The 25,783-nt window shown below is 31.4% G+C and overlaps 1 protein-coding gene across 2 annotated transcripts; it reads left to right on the plus strand.

Moving 5' to 3' along the window:
* Window positions 1-17,098: 17,098 nt before the first annotated feature.
* LOC121114295 (thialysine N-epsilon-acetyltransferase) lies at window positions 17,099-25,512 on the plus strand. 2 transcript variants are annotated; one of them, XM_071886938.1, is made up of 7 exons: window positions 17,099-18,510; window positions 18,586-18,643; window positions 18,723-18,808; window positions 19,125-19,256; window positions 24,174-24,338; window positions 24,393-24,595; window positions 25,313-25,512. In XM_071886938.1, exons 5-7 carry the CDS (start codon window positions 24,227-24,229, stop codon window positions 25,496-25,498), a joined length of 501 nt encoding a protein of 166 aa, XP_071743039.1. In that variant the 5' UTR covers window positions 17,099-18,510; window positions 18,586-18,643; window positions 18,723-18,808; window positions 19,125-19,256; window positions 24,174-24,226; the 3' UTR covers window positions 25,499-25,512. The 2 variants fall into 2 exon arrangements, with proteins under 2 accessions (XP_071743039.1, XP_040564153.1); XM_040708219.2 differs by lacking the exons at window positions 18,586-18,643; window positions 18,723-18,808.
* The last annotated feature ends 271 nt before the right edge of the window (window positions 25,513-25,783 follow it).

The raw sequence follows: 25,783 nt of genomic DNA on the forward strand, positions 1-25,783 counted from the left end.
CAGAGGCATCTGTGGCAATGGACGTTGGAGCATCATTGATAGGAAAACAGAGACTTGACACGTAGTTCAAAAAAAAATTTAACTGCCTCAAATGCTATGTTGGCTTCATCATTCCAAGTTAGATCTCGTTGTCCTTTTTTGCCGGGCTTGATCCTCAAGTAAAGTGAATTTAGAACTGTAAAACATCTTGGGATGAACCGATTTTAATAATTCACCATAGTAAGGAACTGATTTAGTGTTGTTGGCTTGGAGAAGTTGAGTATTGCTCTGTATTTGCTGCGAAGAGGAGACATACCAGCAGCAGGGACGTGATGTCCCAAAAAAACTAACTAAAGAGGAGCCAAATTCAGATTTGTCGATGTTGACTTAAAAACCATTATCTTTGAGTCGAGTGAATAGAGCTTGCAGGTGTGTCTCGTAGGTTTGCTCACCGGGGCTGACAATAAGTAGGCCGCCAATGTATGCGTACACAAAGGATGGAGTCTACACTCTTTATAAAGACTTACTGTGTTTATTTCAGATTCGATCAGTCTGGTTTTTGCTACAGTATGGTCTTCTTTTCAAGACTATTTTAGTAAAAAAAATCAACCATTTAAATAGAAAAAGAGAAAAAATGGTTGATTAAAATTCAAACGTCGAAAGAAACAAGACAAGGCAAAGACATTGAGAGTTCAAGACATAGACAAGACCAAAATAGATCTCGAGATTTTAATTTTGAAAGAAAATACCATATACATACGAAAAATGATAATGAAAACAGTCCGTAATCCATTTTTTAGATATTGAACCAATCACTTGTAATATTAACGATAATATAAAGCTATTATTTGTTCTAAAATTGATTAATATCAATTAAAACTGATCATAGTTTTCCAACAAAAGATTTATATTGGAATGTCACAAAGTTTGGTGTACTTCCCAATACGATTTTATATGAAAAAGGAGTCAATGCAAATATATTTTGTCACTCTGAGACTGGGATCGGACTATTAATTGCTTTTAGAGCCCTAAATTAAACTAGCCGATTGCGGAGAAATATTGTTTAATATGCCCTAGTTTTTATTGTATTTCAAAGTCTTTCTATCAAAAATCAGTTTATACTTAGCCAATTCTTCACATCTAAAGCTGACAACAAAATACAGTGTTGCTTTTTATATTAACTTAACACCGTTTTAACTTTTCCCATTTGCTTATATACATTAATAAAAAAATGAATTTAATTTGTCACTTCGTTAAAATTGGTTTGTAAACTCGTAAATTTCATTGCTTTATTCAATTAAGCAACACTTGAACGTTATTGGTCACAATAATGCCAAGTGGCAAATGATGTAAATAGATCTTAAATTTGTTGTTTATTACTGTGTAAGTTTATACAAAGTCTTTTCCCAAGACATTTCTTTCTATAAAAAAAACAGATTATTTTTAATAAGTGTATTTCAATAGCTTAAGAATTTCCACGGTATTTTTCACAATTTTAAAATTAATTTATTCTTTCTATTGAATAAAAGTAAAATTTCCATACATATTTGAGTTCTTTTTTTCAAGTACATTTATTGTATAAGCTAATTCAATTCCTGCCTATTTGGTTGTATATTTTTATACATTCCTCTCACAAGAAAAATAAATACTAGTTTTGGGATTCGGTATGGAAATCCGAGGCCGGTTTGAAATTTTAATATTTTTGTTGGGCCGAACAAAAATGCAGTCCTTTAAAAAAGTTTAGTCTGATTAGGTCACAAAGAATTTTTTTTTTTAAATATTTGTAACACAAAAAAAAATACTTTGATCGGTCTCATTCAAAAATTGATGTAGACCATATTCATAGATCAGCAGTTCTTAACATGATATTTGCGACCAATTTGTCTGGGGTCGAGTAAGGCCTACTATAAGTTGTCGTACCAGTTGGTCCATTTAAATCTGAAAACTTACTAATTCAATAATTTGATGAAGGTGTTGAAATTAATTCATATTCCAATATATTCAAGCACAAACAATTAGTTACAAAACAAAACAAATCTGAAATCTCTAGCCTATTTACTAGTCGTGAAATTGACACTTGAACGTGAAGAAAACAAATACTATTCGTACTTTTAAAGCACTTGGGCGTCTCCAGGACTACGCGTCAGCATGTCTGGAACGTTGGAGAGGAAGAAGGGCTCTGTCAAAAAGGCCAAAGTGGACCCAAAGGAGTTAAATATTTTTGGTATTTACACAGACGGTGCTTCAGCAATGCTAAGGTCTAAGTGTGGACATCAATGTCTTGAAATTAATGCATCACCGAAAGCCATTGGAACTCGCTTTATGATTTATCCATAAAAACAAGACATTGGCACAAGGATTTCTAGATATATTGATAAGTGTTGTAAGTGTCCTGCATTTTTCAAAAGATAGTCCTTGAAACAGCCACCTATTTGGGAGTTTGATCCATCCAATAATGTTCTGTTATTTTACACTGATGTGAGATGGTTGTCAAAGGCAAAGTTCAAAACGTGATATTGATTTTTGTGATCAATTTGAAAACATTTATGGATAAAAAAAATCTACACCCCTGTTTGAAACAATTTTGGCAGTAAAAACATACTTCACATAATTGCTTACTTGGTTGACATGATTGCTATCATAAATGAGTTTAACTTGTCTCTCCCACAGCCAATTTTCATGAAAAAAAAGTTTGAAAAGCACACCTCATTATTTGTGGCTTTGAGTATACATCTTACATATATAAACACTTAACACTGGCGATGAAGATAAATTAATATTATCTTCTTTACGTCAAGTCTGCATGGTGTGTTAGAAAAAATGATGACTGATATTCATATTCTCTGAGTATTTTGATTGCAACCACAAAGAGTTTTGCAACTATTTTCGCCATATTTTTTACACCTGCAGAAATGTAACCATCAAAGAAATTGAGTGAAGAAAGGGAGGGAAATGCCAATAATACATTATATATTTAATCAATTTGTTTGTAGTTTAATTTAACAATTTTGCAAAATTATTTGGAAATGCTACAGGTAGTGTTTAAACTCGGTTGAGGTTCGATTTTTTTTAAGTTCGGTCTTAAGGGATTTTTCTAGACCGATTTCGGCCTAAATTTTGGTCCTGACCGCGGTCTCAAAGTGTCGATCCATTTTTCTCGGTCTCACTTTATGGACTGATTTTTTTAAGTATTATATATTATGAGAGACCAAATTTCTTTTTTTTCTAAATCATCCATCATTGATTTTTTCAAAAAATCTCAAAAGTACAGAATATTTTCTAGAACAAATACTGTATATATCTATATGTAGAATAAATTTACTCATTCGATTATAAAAGCAAATCAGTTGTGTCATACGCAATAAGTCGTAAAAGTAATAAGAATTAAGAATTCCCCGTACATTGGTTTGTTTTATTATTAAGTGAATTTCTATGTTCCCTAAGTGTTAGAAACAAATGAAGAAAGAGGGAATTGACAGAAGATATTTCTAACTTGATCATCTATCTCAAGAGATGCTTAAATTAGAAATCCGTATTCCACGATAGACCATGGGATTGAAATTCATCCCAACTATCTCTGTTTAAACTTCGTATGATGTCATTGTACTTGAAAATATGTATGATGTCATATTAAACAATTTATCTATAAAATCGGTCTAGACCGAAATTTTCCTTTGGACCGACCAATTTTTCCTATGAGACCAGTCCAGAGTGAGCTTTTCGGTCCAATAAAAAATATAATGGACTCAGACCGAGACCGGTCTAGGATTTCCAGACTGTAATCCAACACTAGCTATAGGTATGAATTGTATATGATGCAGACATTGATTATTTGTTTTCTTTTTGCAAATTAACTTGATGCATGTATATAAACACATAGAGACATAAATATTTACGATAAAGTCAGAGCAGATAACTCAATACTTGTTTTATCGTACGAGTCATAAGACTTTTGAAGAAAGTACTTTATACCTACTAGTGATGTAACGAATCATAAAATTGTAGTTTTAGGTCAATGCAGTTCTTTACTCCAAAACAGTGGTTCTCAAATGGGGGTACGTGTACCCACATGCACTTCTTACTTAAATCTTCCCTCCTCAAGATTTTAAGATTAATTATAACAGCTTTGGAAAAAAAACAAAAACAGTTGAGACCTCAACTACAAATAGTATTTTTACAACTCTAGACAGATTCATCACTATTTGTTATGGGGCAACAACAAATCTTTCTCAATTAAGACTCAAATTTTATAATAAGAAATTTCGTAATTTCTATTATTTGTAAAAGGAGTACTTCATTTTCATTTTTAAGTATCCGTTTTCGCATCTTTGGTTTAAATAATTTTCACATATAACTACATCCAACGAATGATTTGCTACTAAATTTATAATATAAATGGTTCGCATGGAAGATCTACTAGGAAATATATTTAAAACTCATGTCATAAATATAGAATAAAATATTACAATGAAAAATTTCGAATCTTCTTTTACATACATTTAATGACAAAATGCAGTTTTATGATTAGACTATGAAAACCTGTTTGTACTATTGTTTTTTTTAACTATGGTACTTTTTTATTAGATTGCTGTGGTAGTATATTTCATTCTAATAGAGTGCTTTTTACCTTAATTACAAATTACGGAATGTCAATAAAACATTTACCAAAAAAAATTAAAAAAACCGAACCAGTTCTTGTACGTCTTTTGAAAAATCGATCCGGATCTGCGATATCACTAATACTAAACGTAGAAAGAAGAAAAGTAAATCATTTTGAAGAAATAATATATCATTCTGCAGTAAATTGAAACTGAGATACTATATAAATATATCTGCAATTTTTTTAATATGTGTAATGTGCGTATTAAAAGTACATTTAAAAAATAGGTAAACGACCGTCAAAGACAAATTAAAAGTAGACGAAAATCGTAACAAAGAAACTCAAAGGTTTAACGACATTTCTGTACATATAAAGTGAATTTTTTCCCAAATTATCAACGAATCTTCTAAAAAAAATTATTAAGCTTCTTCTGGGTTTCAACTATAAAATACTTGTTATAGATGGCCATGTTTACGTTTTGTTTTTTTTTGTTTTTTTTTTATGATTTTGTCAGTGGTTTTCAAAATTTATTAAATACGTATCATCTGGTAAAATATCAAGATTGCCAAGAATATTTAACTTCGTCATAGGAACTATTCCCAATTCTCGAAATACTTGATAAGAGAAGTGATTCTAAGCAAAATTGAATAAATAGTGTACTGCCAGATGTCATCAGATTCAGATTCCAATAGATATAGAAACAGTCATAGAAAGAGAGCTCAATATTTTGGGAAACTTTACAGAAAAAGGACAATGCTTACTTCATACATGTGTGCGTGTCTAAAAATGAACACCCCTTCAAATCTTACGGCTTGAGGGCTTGACGATGGGCTCTCTTGTAGACCTTAAGGCCACGATCTTTCTTAACTAGCCGGCCCATGGTACTTCTGCTGACGTAGAACTCCCTGGAGAGGCCGCTGACGGTGACCTTGCCTCTCTTGTCCTCGACAGACTTTTTCACGGCAGCAACCATTTCGTCCAACCTTCGAGGCCTTGATTTAGATCTTGTGGTCATCTTAGGAGTCCCTTTGACTACCACGCTGTAAACAGTGGTGCAGCTGCAGTTCAGAACCTTGGCAATTTCAGTGGGAGTTTTTCCCCACGCGGAAAGTTCCAAAATGGCGACTCGACGTCTCTCCATATTATCGACTGTTGTTTCACTGTTGCTATTTATATTTTGCTGGAGTTTTGTTTATAACTAGTCAAGATCCTTGCCTCGAAGTATAAACCGGTTTCAACTCAATAAAATCAAGAATATGTGATTGGCGTAAAATTTGAAGGAGTGTTCAGTTTTAGACGTGTACACCTGTACATGTGATTTTCAATATCCAAGAATTATCAAATAGAATAAAAATTCTAAAGTTTTAATAACTAATACAATCTTATATTTCCTATGTATATTAACAGCTTATTTTTTATTAATCTCCATGTCTTGAAGGATTACATTTTCGGAAAAAAAATCCTAACAATTTGTGAAAAATCAGGGAATCACGTTAATTATGTTAAGCTAAGTTTAATTGTTAATTTATTTAATATGTCTGGGTATTAGTTTATTTAAAATATATATTTCTTGTTGATAAAAAAATCACCAATAATTTCATAATTTTTGACAGAATAAAAAAGTTTAGAAGATCTTTCTTGAATGTCTTCTTCTTTTTATTTTGTTCTTTTCTCTACCTCCTGTCCACTTTTTCCAACCTCTGGTGAAGAGTGCCCTTTTATGGGAAACTGTTGTCTTCTTCTTGCAACTGTACCTTTTTCTCCTAAAAGCAATAATAATTGGAAGAACATATTTTTGGTGATATTCGACATAAAATATACAATCTTCATATTCGAGACAATTTTTCAATGGGTAAATATTTATATCGATATTGGTATGACAAAAAAAATGATTAATCTTGTTGTTTTTTCTCTGTTTAATAGGACAAAATATCAGCATTGTCACAGTATTCTTTTTTTATAAAAAGGCGTTTAATCAATAGCTTTCAAAGAATTAGGAAATTAATAACACCATGGCAGTATACTACATAATATATTATGGAGCATGCAAATATTCTTTCCGTGAACGAAAACTGTCTTCAACTTTAAACCTAAAAATCCTGAAAGGAATATGAAGAAAACGTTTTTTTTTAATATTGTGTGTTAAATTTTAGGTTTTAAAGATCCTCTAATATTTTTTTGGGGATAAAAGCAATCAGGAACATAACATTCAATTATAGAATGGATCAACTCATTATTTCCGATGACGTATTTACAAAGTTAATGTTCAAAACAGCAATATGAAAGAAAACTCACCTTAAAAAGCCTTTCGTTATAAAAATCACGCTCAAAAAAAAAGCTCGCCTCCAAAAAAACCCGTTAAAAAACCTCGGTGAAATGGATAAAATCCCTTTCTAATAGATCCAAGCCTGAATATTTCATTAATGGGAACAGCTATTTCTTAGATTAAAATATTTTTATTATACATGGGGATGACTGACTTGTTGTACTTCAGACATGCAGAAAGACAAACTTCTTCATAAAACAGTCCACTAGAAAACGTATTTACGTTAATGTTTATTCTTAAAAGTTAAAAAAAAAAAACGCTCAAAAAAAAAAAAGCTTAAAATCTAATAGATCCTTCATAGTTATAAAAATTAGGGGCTGGGATTTTTGCGAACTTGAAGTGCAATTTCGAATCCTTCGAAAGGTATATCAGAATAATGTATTAATAGAAATGTAAAATAATTAACATTTGAAGATTGCAAATATAATGGACGCTCATTTTTGAGAAAATCCTTCTTTTTTTTGTTGACGGCCTACTTATTTTGATACAAAAAAACATATTAACGGAACGAAAAAAATATTTTTTCATAATGTACAACGTATATGGGAATCACTAGAGTTGCAAGTTCTAAGCATTTACCAATGTGTTAATTTTTTGGAGTTATCAATTTAAAGATTGTTTTATATTCTTTAACTTTGAGGATTGAACAATTATCAAATAGTATAAAATGCGTTCGCTCATGAATTAGTTTAGAGTTAAGTACTTCTTAATACAAAAAACTCTCTTTATAAATTAGAAAAGGAAAAACGGTTATTGCCTCTGCTCCTTCTTATTTTTTGTTCATTAGTTGATAAGTCATCTTTCTCGGTTTTTTCTGAAAGAAGACTTCTCGCCTATCTTTGATGTAAGTTGTATTAAAAATGCATTATACTAATAGCTAAAAATATATGAATTTACAAACAACTTTAGTATTTTCTCTACGTGTATGCTATTGTAAATGTTGAAGGTCTCCTCTTTATAGCAGGAATTTATTTTTTCCCCCCAAAATCATCACAAAGGTAGCTGATATTAACAAAGGTATGTCTTGCTCCCGCCTTGTCATCGTGCTATTTTTCTTGTTACAAAGATATCAACTTTATGAATGACGGAGAGTAACTCTGAGGATATGAATTATGCGATACATGTAAGTCTTTGTCAGAATCCGAGTATAATTAAAGATCGGTGTCAGAGTAATTCTTGCCTATTTCCTTGACGCTAGTAGGGATTGTATAACACAGGCGCAGAGAAGATTGTACACACCTAAACGTTTTTACACTTAGAGACATGCGGTAAAAACAAAACGTTTCTATTTTTATTTCAGCTTTCATTTGGTTGCTTAATGAGACCATGTAATTAAAAATATCTTGGGAATAAAATTGTAATTAAATGCTACTGTAAGTAGCTCTGTACAATGTAATGAAAACAAGAAGAAAAAATTGTCAATAATTAAGTTTTCTTCAAAATATATCTCTTAAACAAAAGATCAGAAAAACCGTTTGATCTTTCCTATATACATAATATGTGTATTGTGTATAAATAAATATTACATGACCCGAGAAAATAAAGAATCCAATTTGAAATATAACAACCGTATTCGTATGTTATATAAAGTTACTTGCTTAAAATGTCAATTACAGCCTTGTAATAATGTGTTCACTAGTGATATATCGAATATCAAAAAAAAATCCCCATTTTAACTTATAAAAATTTTGGGGATACTCAATCCTGAACAATAATTTACACATGCAAATGTAAATATTCGATAGATCACTGGTTAGATAGTTGCAGCTGTTGAGGACAACATGGACATTGGTGGATGGGCACTAATAGAGTTGTAACAAATATGACATAAAATGATTGGCAAATTGTTTGTTTTAGCAAATTGAAAAGGGATTTTTTGGGGGGTCTAAAGGCGTTATCATTATATGGGGTCTATAAAACATGTCCTAGAAAGCGGGAGCTGCTTTCTATAGTTCATAATTGCTGAAGATTTTATATTTTTCAGAACATCTGAGTATATATGTTCGGGAGGAGTTATAAGTGGAAGTACTTGTAAGACTCGGAGTAGAATTGAGGATCGACATTGGAGTAAATTCCTTTCGATATAAGGAGTGGGATTTGTCTTTATTTCCCTTCTCTCAGAGCTCTTTGCTGCTCATCTAATAAAACGTCATGAAATCTAAGCTCCTTCCCACACAAACATTCTTTAAAATAGTCATGGCTAACATGTTCATTATAGGTTTTTTTTATTATTACAAACCGGCAGGAAATGTATTATGCACAACTGATTATAACTTTTTAATTCTTGAGGAGTAAACATCTAAGTATAAAATGTGAGTATTCTACTCCGAGTCCAACAAGGGTTATACTTAAAACTCCCGAGAAAATCCTCATTGTTACTGCAAGTCTTTTATGAGCAGCCGCACTAGATATTACGTTAGACTTAGATATTTCCTTCTCATGAATGAAATAATCTAATAGGAGTTTTTGGGGGAAAAAAACTCTTCAGATGGGTAATAAGAAAAAGCACTCCCACTTTCAAGGACATAATAAATACTGCTCTGTGTATATATACGCCTTCTTATCTTTGTATCATGTATCTAAAACAATTTCTGCATATTTTGATTCTTTTAATGATCCTTTAATTTGTCAAATGGAGACCAAAAAGGTCCTTCTATTGTAACTCTGCAACAAATCATTAGGGGTACTCTACTTCTTTTATGAAGCCCACTATGTTATTTTTGAATCCGGTTTTGTATCTAATTGTATGTAGTAGAAAAGGAAGTTCCCTCCTCTGGAATTAAATTGTAATGATAACAGCTAAGGTAAAGAAATAGTACTCTTTAGTTTGTCAACTCCACTTCCAAAAAAAAAGGAGAAAATGTCTCTTAACATCGAACTGGATACAGAATTTCATCCCAGATTGAGTCTCAACTCTAAAATATACAGACTTTTAGTTGACGTATTTGTACCAATTGTCTCCATGAGGGGATTTATTGATATTTTGAACAGGAGCAATGGAGAGTGGGGGAAGGATTGAAGTGAATTATAACCATTTTTTAAATTACAAAAAAGTCATAAAAAAATATTAAAACAGATTTCTTTTGAATATTACATATTTTAAAAAGTATATAATTCAAACAAAAATATTAAAATAATATAGAAAACTTTTTTTTATTACTGGAAAGAAACATTCGAATTTTTTAACTATTTTGTAAACTTTTTTTTTCATATTATTTCAACATTCTGCATGCATCATTTCTATCAGAACTTTCTAATAAACATTTTACACACGTTTATTTAACTTTGTTCGTATATATACACAGTAGGCTTCTTCAATTTTGACTTCTTTTATCAAACTGATGCAAACTATTGATTCCTCGTTCATTCTTCAAGGTCCAAACTAAATAAATATCCAAATAAATGTGATTTTGGAACTTGGACATGCCCGCCCCAAGATACTTTCAGCTTTATTGTTGACGTTTCCCAAAATTCCTGCATAACTCGAGATGTGATTTCTTTGTTTTCATTGTAGCTTCCCAGACGTAGAGCCGGATTCGAAGTACCTAGGTAAATTGTACCATCTGAAAAGATCCTAGACCCAAACCAGGCTCGGGTAAACGAAATTTTACTATCTGAGGGGCTTTCTGGATCTTAAAAAGCTTATAGTATCAGTTAATACTGAATACTGGCAATTAAAAAATTGATCTTTTTTAAATGGAACGTAGTATCTCCAATTAGTGACTGATTACTGCTTGGAGCCATATGTACATCAGCAGTTGCATCGTGTGGCTATTCTCCATGGTGTTACATTATACCACAACTAGAATCAGACCGCTAGAATCAGAACCTACAAGTCGAAGCGAGACCACAATATATTGCTTATCGGTCTTGATTCTTGTGTTTTTGTTCCTATATGAAACTTATATAGGAAATATAATGCATATTTATAAACAAATATAAATAAGTTCATTTTCTGAGTTTTTTATCGTACAATTGCAGCGTTTCTTCACCAGGGTGATAGATACAGTTGTATCTCAGTTTCAAATAGCTAAGGGCTTCTTATGGATATGGAAAAGAGGTTTTAGGCACTACACGGTGTAAATTAAAGAGGGAAGGCGTGGTTGGATTCTGGATCCAGGCCCGCTACTAAGCTTGTCAATACTTCCTAAATATTTCCTAAGCTAGGGATTCCCAAACTTCAATATGTGAAGGCCCCACTACACATATATATTTTTAGCTGAGGCCCCCTTTATATGAAACATGTATACTATATATTTGTAGACTACAAGCAATCCTCAATTATCCATCTTCCTGTGCCTCTCCTAAGGTTCCCCTTCCGGCCCCATTTTTAAAAACATTGACTTAAGCCATCTTTATTTTCGGGACCCTGCTGGAAACTGAGCACTATGTATAAGGCCTTGTTTTTATCAAATATCATTTCCTGGGCCCGAATTTTTTAGCAACTCCCTTAGTTTTAAGACACTTTTACCAAACTTAGTCTGTATAAAAAAGAACAGAGACCGAAGACCGGAAACTAGACCGATGAAGCTGAACCGTGACCAAAACCATCAAAATGAAAGAAACGAAGCTGGGGCCGATAGAACCACTGAACCTGAACCGGGTACAATCTTGGCATCCATCTAATTTTGGCTTTCGGATCTAGTTCCGAAAATTCGAGTGTTCGAATATTTATATTTTAAGATAGGATATGACACGGATCCGTGAAAATGTGGATCCGTCCAATCGTTACCAAAGGTTGATGTTATATCTTTAAAAGTGGTCCCCAATGAAAGCTAATATATATTTATTGAATATGGAAGGACACAAATAAATATGTGTCGCAATGTAACTACATATCTTGCACAAACAAACTACTAATCTATATTAAAAATTTACCTGTCCTTCTCTCCCTATGAATTTATATGAGGAAAAATTCATTTTTGATCTAAGAAATGACAATGTTATCATATTTTATAAATCTCATTGGTATTTCACATCTAGCATCGAGAGTGTGTAGCTAAGGCTCTGCCATGTAGAGCTCTAAAGACTAGAATAATCTATGGCTGATCCCAACATCCCGTCCCCTCAAAATGTAATTATTATTCTTTCATGCTTGAAGAAGGAACATATATGCAGTGAGTAAATGTGTGTGAGTGTACTCATGAAAAATGCTAAGAAACACCGAAGATTTCTAAGGTAGTAGTGATCTTTTATATTATTAAAGGAAAATATTTCTTTTAGTCCACACTTAATTTCTCCTAGTAATACCGGGTATTACCGCTAATATAATATGAAAAACACAAAAAAATCAACTTGTCAAATAGGATGTCAATAATTAATGTAGACTTGCAAGAAAAAAATTGGAAAAAATAGAATTTCACTTATTTTTCTATCTACCTATAACTTTATCATCAGGTAAGACAGTAATTAGGCTATTAAAATGAAGAAAAATTAATTTTCAATATGGGCATAAGAATTTATTTGTAAAAATTCAAAAAAAATAAAATTGTTTCAATTTTAGCTTCATCAAAAATCCTCCCTTTGACGCTATAACTGCTTTACAGACTTTTGGCATTCTTGTTGTGAGTTATTCAAGATAGGCAGGTGTGATATCATTCCAATAATTCTTCAAATTGTTCCACTTATTTGTGAGGAACTTTTCTGTCCAGTTGTTTCCACAATAATTCTATTGGGTTCAAATCAGGAGATTGAGCTGGCCATTGTATAATATATAAGATGTGAGAGGCTTCTTTTTTTTCAAGAAGTTATGTAAATTAAACAAGATGAATGGCAACAGTTCCTGGTTCAGATACCAGGGGGGGTCGTTCATTTTTTTTTAACAGAGGTTGCTAGTTCATAGTCATTCTGCTTGTATTGCAGCATGTTCTTCATATGCTGGAAGTCATGGATGTTTGTTTCATCAGCTGATATAGTTGTCAATAAGTGGCTGTTGTAGGATAACTTATTCATCCGCTTCAAATTGGCGATAGTGTTCTTGCTATATTTCAATTCCTTGGAAAAGATGAGCATCTTAATCTTGTAAATATTCCAGTAGATACAACAGAATTGGTCAATGGAACCTGGCTTGACCCAATTGATATCTCGAGGAGTCATCGCCAAGCAATATCATGCACAATTCTGTCAGCTCCATGCAATCTGCATTTGGGATTGCTTCCTCAAGGAAGTGTTTTACGAATATAATTATGATGTCATGTTCTGATTCAAGTCTTTTTCAACTTGGCCAATAACTCTTGGGCAGTCCTCATCCAATTTTCCCGCATCTCTTACAAATAGTTAAATATTGAATTTCGAAGACTCTTAACCTTACAGAATACAGTCTATCCTGCACCTCTAAATGTTACTTCGGATATGTATTGTCGACAAAAATAATAAAATTATATATAGGAACTGTTAGTGACGCCATGTATTTTTCAAAATAGGGAACATTGACCGACAATATTTGAATAATTCATATTTGTTCAAATCATAAATCAGGATAATCGAGAAGATTGGTTCATGGATTGAGTCCGAAAAAAATCCATTCATATACGAGACCGAAAATATCGGTTTACGATTTAAAAACGATTAAATTTTGGTTTACCTTCTAATATTGCAGTGTTGAGCAAAATTGCTCAATAATAAATCACTTAAGACCGAACCGGAAACAAAATTCCAAGTCTCAACACTACACGATAGGCGTTAATATCTTAGAGATTTTTAATACTTTGATCTACCCTCCTATATTAAAAATGAGATTTTGTCGAAATAAAACTTAATTGATTATGTAGGAAACTTTGAAAAGAAAGAAAATTTCTTTCTTGAGACTATTTATATTTATTTTTTTGCAATCACAATTGATTTATGTTTTTGCAAAATCTCATTTAAGAAAAATATAGTGGCCTTATAATAATTTTTGGTTCATTTTATCGCAAAAAAGAGAGTTTAACAATGGATATTTGAGAAGCTTGAAAATAAATAAAAGTAGAATGTCATTGGGGAGCTATTTTTTGCTAAGGGGGGGGGGAGGGTCTAATCCAGAAGGTATTACTTTATTTATTTTTCATGTCCTTAAAGAATCAAGTGTGTACCTACTTACAATGAATGCTACAACCAAAGTACACATCATTAGAAGCTTAGAAAATAATTCCCAAATGCTGTAATATTCTCTATATGCAACATTTATTTAGACAGAAACGGGTCTGAATACTAATAACGGGGTGGAGGGGAAACGAAATTATCTTTATTGTACATTAGCGGAAGTACCCGGTAAAGAGACAAAGTATGCCTAAAAAATATACAAGATAAATACCAAAGAAATCATCAGAGTTACTCAACGTTTTCATGAGCACATTCACACGTAGTTACTCAATTCATAGATGGTCTCTCCTTAAGAATGAAAGTGTAATAATCACAACTTGAGACCAAAAAAAAATATGACGTTACAATCAATGATCCAAGGAGTAAATTAGTCTATAGAACGTTACCTGGCTGAACCTTAGCTACACACGCTCGATGAATTTTGCGTTATTTATAAAAAACTTCAACAATAAAACTAAGTTCTTCCTGCGGTAGACATATTCAATGTCCAAAATCAATGTTATTTTTATAGTTAGTTACTTTAGACCTTGGAAAATCCGTATAATATTCGTATATATATATGTATTTGATTAAAAAAGTCAAATTTGAAGAGGACATTCCACCAAAAAATGATCACTGGTTTCCATTTCCATTATAGAGCTAAAAGATCATTTTCCACGTTTGTCTTGATAAAATTTACTTTCGAAATCCAAAGTACCAGATAATTTGAGATAACTAAACCATTTTGCTGCTGAAGTGAGAAGTTTACCATTGAAATTATCATTCTATAGTTTGATTGCCCAAATATAATATAATTATAATGAAATTGCACATGATATTATTGGCTTGGAATCAAATTACTCACAATCATATTGTTTATGTTGATGTTGTTTCACGATGATATTACCCACAATCATTTTGTCTGACGATGGTAATGTACACCACGATTTTACCACTCAACGATATTACACCAACAATTTTTTTACCACCATCATTTTAGAGTGACGCTACATACAAACAGTGCCTATTAGAGTTTCAAAGTAAAAAAAACACAATGTGACGAAAGGAAGACCACCGTGTAATCAATATATCTGCAAGTAGAGTTGGCTACACGACTGTTTTTTTTTCTGCGTAGGGCGTTGAGGACGCTTGAATATTACTCTATAACACGGCGTTACCTCGTTTACTTAAAAATATGTTTATTTATGAAGGTTAAATTCAAATCTATTACATTTTTTACAAGACAGAAACATCCAAGGAGGCATATTTAATGGGCCCTTTCTATCATAGTAAATAAAACTTAATATATTTAGGAATGATTAAATATATCATACAATGTTTACTATTTGAAAATGTCGCTGAAATGAAAAACACTTTAAAAGAAGCTCGTCCAAATAAATACTTGTTGAAATGAATGATGCAAAGATAACATCATAAAGATAACTGAAATAAATGTAACTCAAATGAACAGACACAATACTATACTTATGCTCCGTTTACAAAAGGACAGGAATACAATTTTTTATTGATCTCTCGTCGTAAATAAATATATATTGAATAGGCGTAGTAAAAAGAAATCTATTATTTTTCAAATATATGGCTTTAGTAATGTGTATCTTGCGTTGTATAAGTTGTATAAATTTAGAAATTTTTGTGATTTTTGACTCAGTATTATTTGAGCACACGTACATAAGATGGACAACAGCAAAGAGAAAATACACCATAGTTGACAAATTTTCTTTGAACAAAGATAAAACCCAAGTTAGGGGGATAAAAATGTGAATAATGTTTATGATTTTGATACTGTAACAGCCAACCACGTGAAATTTTGATTTCATCTATTCCATTCTGGTATTTTTGATTTCAAAGATACACGACGCTCTGGAAAGCTAATTGAATAAAATAATGGTAATCGATGAGTCCAACCATCATGGCAGCACTGTTTTTATTTCCAAGGAGACAAACATTAATGGAAAAATTCCATTAAAAATAATGGATATTTTTACTATACCTATTAATATTAGCTATCTTATTTTTTCTATAAAGAAATTATGGCTATCATATAAAAATACAAATGTACAGCTACACATTTAATAAAATGTTACTCATCGTATATATACTTTAGACTTCCTACTAAGCAATAGTATATTATAGGATCAAATATAATACTACGTAGGATTTTAATATTATGAGTGAAACTGATTTTGGGTCTTTTTTATGCTTCTCTTGGGAAGAGCTATACATATAACTAATGTTGAGATTTTTGTAAAAGGGTGAGGAGAAGGAGGGAGCAAGGCATTTAGTAATACTGAATTAATACTTTTGTTAATATCAGCTGCCTATTATATGATTTTGGAAGAAGAAAATGAAATTCTGGTATAAAAAGGAGAACCTTCTACTCTACATTTAAAATATGCACATACATATAATTTATTATACATTTTTTAAATAATTTACATCAAAGTTGGACGAGAATGCTTGTGTCAAAAAGGGAGACGAGAAGAGAAGAAGGAGAACAAACACCACCACGAACTATTGAATAATGAACAAAAATGAAGAAAGAACACCCGCAACAACCGTTTTTTTCTTTTCTAATCGTTTTTATTTTTTTACGGAGATCCCTTCTTTAACTATAATTAACTTTGCAAACTCCATGAACTAAGAAGACAAATTCTTTCAAGGGAAGTGTAAGCTGCTTACTTCATAAAAAGCGACGTCTATCGCGGAGGAAAGGATACTAATTTGACGAAGAATCTACTTAAGGTTATAAGAGGGTTTTGTCATTTTGTTCTATAGCTTTGGGTTGTTCAAACTGACTAAACGTGCCTTGTTGATGAATGGATATAGTATGCACCATAAATCATACGCTCAATAGTGTACATAACATGATTCAAATACATTTGTGTAATGTGTTTTCTTCAAAAAATTTATTACTAAAGAATATTTAGGAATCTAAATAATTTTCCGTACTGCTTACTGCTTTGTAAGAAGAGAAGGAAAATGTTATTTATGATTCTGCAGTAGGATTAAATTTTGAAGAAAAAAAAAAATCATATCTGCAAACAAGTTCCTACATGTTATAGCGTGTTCATACATTGAGTGTACTTTATAATCAAAGAACAATAGAGTAGTACGTAAATTCATACGTCAAAGGCAATGCAATGCCACACAAAGTTATATTTCGTGTATCTCGCAACCTTTCTTTCTAAAAAAAAAAAAGACCCAAAATCATTTGATAGTTAGCAAATTAGCTCCGACTACGGAATTAGTGATGAAAATCAGTTGTATATTGGGTATTCTAAAAAATGAAACGGAAAATCAACATGGTAACCCTGACAATTTTAGGAATGTTTTGGTGGAGAGCAGCTTTGCCGTCATGACATTTCATTAGATCCCCTGTGTCTAAGTAAGAGGTGGAGAAGGAAATAGGGCTGAATTATTCCAACATCCATCCTCAACTCTACTCTGAGTCCAACAAGAGTCATAATTATAACAATGCAACAAATCCTTTAAGTCACTCTCCGTTTTATGAGCACACACAAAGGTTCTTTCAGGTCTTAAATATAATGGAATGTAGTAGAAAAGGAATTAGTTTTCAATCATTAGTGATAAAAATCAAGTGCATATTGGGCATGTTAAAAAAAAGAAGCCGAAAATCAACATACATAATAACTTCACCATTTGAAGAATAAAAGTTCCGGGAGTTCAGGTCAGAGGAGTTGGAGAGCCGCATCTGGTGCCCCAAAAGGCTGCCACATTGTCTTTCAGCCATGTTTGTACCTTCTTGGCCATGTGAGGAGATGCAGAATCTTTTAAAACATGTAGGCCTATTATTTGTCTTCTGACCATCCAGAGCTTCACGACCGAACTCAGTACCTCCAGGTAGATATCAAAGTTCACTCTCTCGTCTGGTCATAGAGGTGGATCAGGGCATTGCCCTAGCTACTGATGATGCCTAAGACCATGATGGAGTCTGGATTTTTGTCTTGAAGGTGGCTGGAACGTCTGCCTTCTTGTTGGCCAGCTAACAGTCATTTTTTCGATCGCTGGATCGATCAAAAATAAATGATTTCTCTTCTTATATATAGGGGACATCATGTGTGAATGATTGAACAAAAACTTCAGCTCATATGAAAGGTATATTACGTCATATTTGTTCTTGCCTTTCTTACATTAACAGGTTAAGAATTTTATTGATATAATAATGGGGAAATTCGAACTAGATGAAATGATAATCAACTCTGATGGTGTTATAAAATTTAACCACTCAACCTATTTCCTTTAGCTGACGTTGAGATTATGATGTACTTTTTATCCAGAGATAAAATATAGCGCTTCCACGAGACGTCAGCATTGTTGACTTCGGCCATTTTAGGTGTATAAACAACCAAGTTTTATAACAAAAAGAACCCTTCTTTAATTAATATTAAGTAGTACTGTATTAAGATCCTTGTCAATCAACTGCCTGTTATATTATTTTGGGGGAGAAAATGAATTACTACTATAAAGAAGAGACCCTTATACATTTAAAAGAACATTAGTACAGGTAAAATATTATAATTATAATTAAATTCATATATATATATTTTATTATGCATTTTTAAATCAATTTACATCAAAGATAGGCGAGAATCCTCTTTTTGGAGGGAGCTGTTAACTCACCCACAACTTATCAAGTAGTAAGCATTAAAAAAGAACGCTATACTTAGTTTTTTCTTTACACTGATCCCTTCTTTACTTATGTTCTGTTTCCAAAAGGACAGGAATATAATTTCTCCTTGATCTCTCATCGTATATATATCTGACTAAGCAGTATTATAATGCAGTATTGAAAAAAATACTATGTAAGATTTTAATATTATTGAATATATATATATATTTGTATTTGTATTTCATTATAAAAATGGCGAAGAAATAATATAACAATTATAGTCTGGGAGTCTTCAGAAATAAATAGAAGACTACCAGATCATTTTGGGTCTTTTTTATTTTCTGGAAGAAAGGTTGCGTGATACAATAAAAGTAACGACTTTTTTATATTCTTATGTGTGCGAGCTTACGTCGTGAGCTCTATGAGTGCACGCAATTCAAGAAATTGTGATAAATAAAAAACATAAATAATATTATTTATCTTTTTTCATGTACATTTTGAAAACATAGAATAAATAAAAGCACTTAACATATAACCCCTCTCCTAACAACATCTGGAGGATTGTTTTTTGTAACTTGATGACTGGATGACATAGAAGTGTAGTAGATCTTCGTTCTCTCTAAGTAAAGTGTGCTTCATTGGTAAGTACATTTTCTGTATATTTTAATATATTCTTTCTCAAACACTTTGTTTAAAATGTCAATTCAACATTTTTCCTACTTAAATATATTGAAATATAAATTTTATTTTATTTCAAAAGAGTCCATTAATGTCACAAAACTATTGAATTATAGTTTTTAATCTAGCTTATGGGATTCAACATTTTATATGTACATACATTAGAGTGATCCCCTTTTTAGAAATGAAAAAGTAGGAAAGTGCCTTATAAAAAGTAGGAATATGGCATGTTTATGGATTTTAAAAATAGTTTTGTCTTCACTCTAGGTCTATCCAAAACTACCCACGGCTATTTTAAAGATTTTAGGCTTATTTTTGAGTGAGGTTGCGAGAATATATTGATTTTAGTTAGACTCCGAACAAATAATCGTTTTGAACACTAAAAAACAGTCGACTAAACAAATTGATAATTCACACATTATTGTCAAAAAATGAGTTTATCCAGAGATGCTAATTTGGAGCATTTTGGGAATGTTAAAAAAATACCGAAATTCACCATAGTAACCATGACAATTGATTTTTTTTTTTTTGAAGGAGAGGAAGAATAATGCTCATGACGTTTCATTAGAACAGCAACATGCAGCTGAGACATGGAGGAGAAGTAAATAAACAAAAACTTTGGTAAATAATTACTCCTATGTCGATCCTCAATTCTACTCTGAGGCCAAGTAAGGACTTACAATTATAACTCCGCAACGAATCTTCAAGGTTACCTATCGGTATTTGATTGACATACATGAATGTTTAATCAAGTTTTTAATTACTTGAATATAGTAGAAAAGGAAGATCACAAATTAGATAATCATGACAACATCTTAGGATAAGAAAATTTGCCAACTCCAAATAAGCAGACGAGCTAAACAATACATCTGATTTTCATCACTACTGATATCATTGGTTATTTGGCAATGTATTTAAAAAAAACAATAATATTATACGGATCCATGGATTACTCATGTTAGTCATGAGGATAGGAACACGAGGAAATGTTTTTCAGCGTGCTATACATTAGTCGTCAAAACATTCCCTTCTTTTCTATAACTTAATAAACAGCGAGGGGGGATTTTTGTCGAAAACTGCAAATAACTCCGTCGCTATCAAATAAATGGTTTTAGGATATATTGCCGAAAACCACTTTACTTAATGACATTTTGTCAATTGAAAACTTTCCCAAAAAATATGTTTGATGATCATTCATTGGCATACTATGTAATTATCTATTAGACTACAAAGACATCTTGAAAATTTTAAGGTTAGAGACAATCTCGTGATAGAGGAGTGCCAATCAGGACTTAAGAGATATATAGGAGCTCTAAAAGATTCGATTTATACGATTGATTCATTCGCATTGTTCATTGAGTCTCAATCATTGATTGATTTATTGACGTCTTCTCTTCTTTAGAAATTTTTCCTCTTTCTAATGTATCTGTCTAATAAAATTATTGGACAGCTGTCATAATTTTTATCCGAATGGTAGTTTGAGACAACTGTTGAAGCATCCTAATAAAAAAATAAATCCATTATTAATTAATCAACACTTAATCATTGCAATTCGTGACAAATAATTAAATATTTAATTTTGGAGTAACATGGATGGGAATCATAATTACGTTGTATTGGAACATGAATCATCAAATGTATTTATTATTTTTTAGGGCAAAGTGTCTGTCGCTATCGAATAAATATGAAAAATAATGGGATCTCGGACAAAGAAGAAAAAAACTGAATAAAATAATGTTAATTACTCACTACAAAACTAGAAAAAAATTGAATCCTTTAACATACCTATTTAATATACATATCTACTTACTCCCTTGAATATACTATGAATGAATAAGTTAATATATTATATTTAATAGCTATTTCACTCATTGAAATTTGGACTTTAACTTTTGTGAAGATGCCAGACCTGTGTAGTACCCTAGGATGTAAAAAAAAGGCTCTCCAAATTCTGAAAAAAACGAAGAATATACTATGTTCCCATAAGTTCCTATCGAATCTCAAGGAGAGAGAGAAATAGATAATGCCCAACAAAAAAGTTTTGAACAATTAGACTAATCTTACACTCATCTTTTTATTCTTCTAATAAAGATTTCTTAACATATCTTATAGACATGGGTGGTCTCTCATAACAAGGCTATAAAGTTGGAGTCAGAAAATTTGCACCAACTCCGTCTTCGGCTAGAAGAAATATTATATTTTATACAAATAAAACTTATATATAATCTAAGACCCACACTGAGTGTTTTAAGTACTATTAATGTATGAAACTTGAAAGTTAACTAATTTATAAGTTTACATCACAAATTTCAAACATGCAAAGAGCATTGTCTAAAAATTATTATGGGTGGTAGAGCATGGTCACTAGTCGTGATAGTTCATTAATTAGACTTGTCAATATTCAATGTCATCAGAGAAAAGCATCACATTGCAGTGAGATGCTGTGTGTATTGTCTGTCTTCCTCAGTTACGAGTACATACATTATTTTCCGAAATTTATGAAATTATTAGCAATAGATAGATTTTGATCCGTTTCATTTCTTGTTCATCTTGTTAAAAATCTTATATTCCAAATATTTACTTTATATAATACACAGTTATTTACTACATATATGATATAACTAATAACTACCTATAGCTTTAAATTAAATCTGTGGATTCAAATAACTCAATGGTACTTATATAAACTATGAAACATATTATTTGAAAATAATAATGTGCGTTGCAGTCAGAGTATTGGAGTGGGAGCAGGGCATTTTATGTTCCGACTCCGTAGCTCTGTTCATAAACATTAGGAATGTTATATATATATATATAGCAGTTTTATTTGACAGCAAATTCCATGTGGAAATTTGGAAAGACGATATCTACATATACATATATATACAACTAATTATTATATGTAATTTGTAAATTCGGAAAGGAAATAATATTTCTCAGTGTCTGTATGTATAAGACTTGATGTGTATAATTATCAAAGAAGAATACACATTTGGTAATAGTTTCCGTAACAAAGAAAGAATCATTGCTGGAGAAAGGTTCTTTGTATTCACAAGAAATTTTGTTACAGAAAAATGGGATCAAAGTTATAACCAAAAAAAACTTTTATTAGAAAGATTGTACTACTGATCAAAGAAAAATATCAAAGTTGAATTGTGCATTGAACATATTTATTAGTATATTACATATATGAACGATAAGTCTTGTATTATTTAATAAAATCCTTTCTATTAATGTTATTTTCCCAGTTTTTTTTCAGTCATTTATACTCGATTATCTATTTCAATATCTTATAATTTATCCACATTAATACTGATCTAAATGCTCGAAGAACCTTCAAAATATGCAAGTTAAAAAAGAAGATTATGTTTGATATGTTTGTAACGACGGGTAATGCAGTTGCTTATTTCGGGAGTTGCATCTCTTCTTAGTGTCAAGATACTTAGAGATATATAGAGTCTTTAAGTATCTTCGTTAGTGTATCCTGCGCTCGGAGCAGATCTAAAATCAATATACTCTCCCAGCCTCGTACTGAAATACAAATATAAAAAATTGAATCCATTAACATACCTATTTAAGATACAATTATTGATCTTTACAATGGACCTCGTGTGGTTTAGTAAGACTTAGAGTAGGAATGTCCAACATACGGCTCGGGAGATAAATCCACATTATTAAAATAAAAGAATGAATTCACTGTAATTATCTTTAAAATCTGTTATTTCTATATTGTCCGCTAGGGATACAAATACTCGAAGACAACAAAAAATCAACTTCCCTGGTGGAACTAACAACTTGGTAGTTGCATTTGAGTCAGTTTAGCATCTATTGACGGCAGTTGCATTCTTAATTATTTCTTTAGCCTCACATCCTCATCAACAAAATGTATTTGTCAAAAAAGAAATAAGTGTACAACGAGTGTAGGATTTTTTAAAAAAAAAAAAAATTTGATGTGAATAGCTTTCGATTTTTGAATTTTTTTCCAAAAAAATGAAGTTAGCCTGAATAACTATGGGTTTTTGAATTTTTTTTTCCAAAAAAATTAATTTTTTGTGAACAGCTGTAGATTTTAGAAATTTTTTTTTTCCAATAAATTTAACTTTGTCTGAATGGCTTTGGATTTTGGATTTTTTTTCCCCAAAAACCAAACCCATACCCCCCCCCCCAAAAAAAAAAAAAAAAATCCACCCTGTAGACGCCCTTCAATTATGAAACTCAGTAATTGGAAAATATAACAGGTTGCCAGGATAAGTGAGAAAACAAAATGTAAACGAAAAGATTATTTGTCTGAGGAAACAAGATGTTGTTACCAAGAAATACCGTTGCAGGCAGGATTTTGGAACTATCGGCGCAGAGTTGGACCATCAACTTAAAAACAGTGTGACGTCATTATTGACATTTTCTGTTGCGATTGAGTAAAAATTTTCTTAAAATTGCGCATACTTTTTTTAAATTCTTAAAATGCTCATAATGTTTTTAATATCATTTTTTTTTTACATTTATTTATAAATGATTTATTCTTATTTGCAATAGTTATTAGTCACTAGACTTATAGTTAAGTTTTATGTAATTTTACAATAATTTTACTAGTCAGGCCCCTGGAGATCAGATTAATCTGCATTCGGCCTCCAGCCCAAATTGAATTTGACAACCCTGACTTAGAGTTAAGCCAAAACCTATTTGTGTTATTTTGGGACATGCCACATTCATACTATTCCATTTAAAAAATAGGAGTCACTCTAATGCATAAAGTGTCTAATTTCGTCTTCTCCCATCTCATTTATTACTTCCTTCGACTTAATCATTTCCTGCCATTCCCCATTTATAAATTGTTGGCAGTATAGTCTGAAGTTTGTTCATTACGATTTATTCTTTTACAGTTTAGTATCAACTTTGGAGTTCCTACATTATACAACATACATAATCCCTCAAAATGATTGTGGTACGTGATGCCGTTAAGGAGGACTGTCAATCTCTTCTTAAACTTATTGTTGAGTTAGTTGATTACCACGACATGTTGAAGAGTTTCAAAGTTACTTTAAAAAGTAAGGTCTAATCAAAATAGTTTTATACACTATTCTTTATAAACTCAATTTTAGTGTTGGAGGAGAATGGATTTGGAAGTGAAGCTACTTTTAAGTGTAAAATAGCCTTTGATGATGAAAAACCCGTTGGCCATTGTATCTATTACTATGGATATTCTTCTTTCAAAGGAAGAACTGTTTATATGGAAGATCTTTATGTCACAAAGGCTTATCGAAGTAAAGGAGTTGGGAAATTGCTCTGGAAAAGTGTTTGCAAAGTAAGTATTTGATTAACGCTGGGTAATGCGAGGCAATTTATCGGTAGGGGAGATGGAGGAATGTTGCAACAACCCTTTTTTTTTTTACTTGATTTTAAAATATTGGGTGAAAGCTGATTTTGTAGGGTACAATTAATTTTTGAAGGAATAATATTTTTTGATTTTCAATGTTTTTGAAGTAACGTATATCATTTGAATGATATACAACAAAATTCAGGTCATGCAACGGCTAAAAATCTCATTTAATATTATTTAAGCCACAGGCGGAGGGCTGGAGTGGATGTATCCCCCCCAAAAAAAAAAACAACTAAGAAATAGTTGATTCCTACTTGAAATTTATATATTTGAAATTTAATACAGTTTTCAAAAAAAAATTCCGAAATAATTAATTGTCTCTAAATAGCTATGAACTATGAAGATTTGTCTATGGAAAATTTAATATTTTAAATTTAATTTTAGAAATTTTTTCCCAAAATATTTCAGTTTTTTCTGAACAGCTCTGGATTTTTGAATTTTTTTTACTTGAAATTTTATTTAAGATTTTTTTTTTTCAAAAAATATAATTTTTTCTAAACTGCTTTAGATTTTTGATTTTTTTTTTTCCAAAATTAAAGTTTTTGAGAAAAGCTATGGAGTTTAGAGTTGCAACTTGTACAAAATCTCAGCTTGTAGTTTACGACATATTATACAATACATTTTTTTTTATTATTATTTAAGACTGCCTTGGATATGGGATGCTGTGCCTGTGACTTCATGGTGGAGAATAATAATACGCCAGCTATAGATTTTTACAAGTCCAAAGGAGCCTTCGATAAATCCGACACAGAGGATTGGAATATTTTTCAGCTTTCACAAGAGAAAATGATGGAGTTTGTGAACACTAAAGTTAAAATTCAACAATAAAAATCATCAAAATAGTTTTTGTTTTTTTAAATATATTTTCTCCATTTTTATAAGCCGGTAGTACACCACATTTCCCAAAGTTATTTGGCGTTGACGAACAGACAAACTTTGTTTAATAATATAGAAGATAACTCTCCTCTAAATCCTCAGTGTTACTCTCTATTTTTCATTTTTACACTCACACGTAGTTGCTCAATACTTAGATGTGCTCTCTTCAAGAATGATAGAATCATAATGTCAGCTTTAAAAAAATGTATATATGAGATGATGAGCCAAGGAGTGCTT

Source organism: Lepeophtheirus salmonis, chromosome 3 (genome assembly GCF_016086655.4).
Source record: "Lepeophtheirus salmonis chromosome 3, UVic_Lsal_1.4, whole genome shotgun sequence".
In the NCBI taxonomy this organism is placed as follows: Eukaryota; Metazoa; Arthropoda; class Copepoda; order Siphonostomatoida; family Caligidae; genus Lepeophtheirus; species Lepeophtheirus salmonis.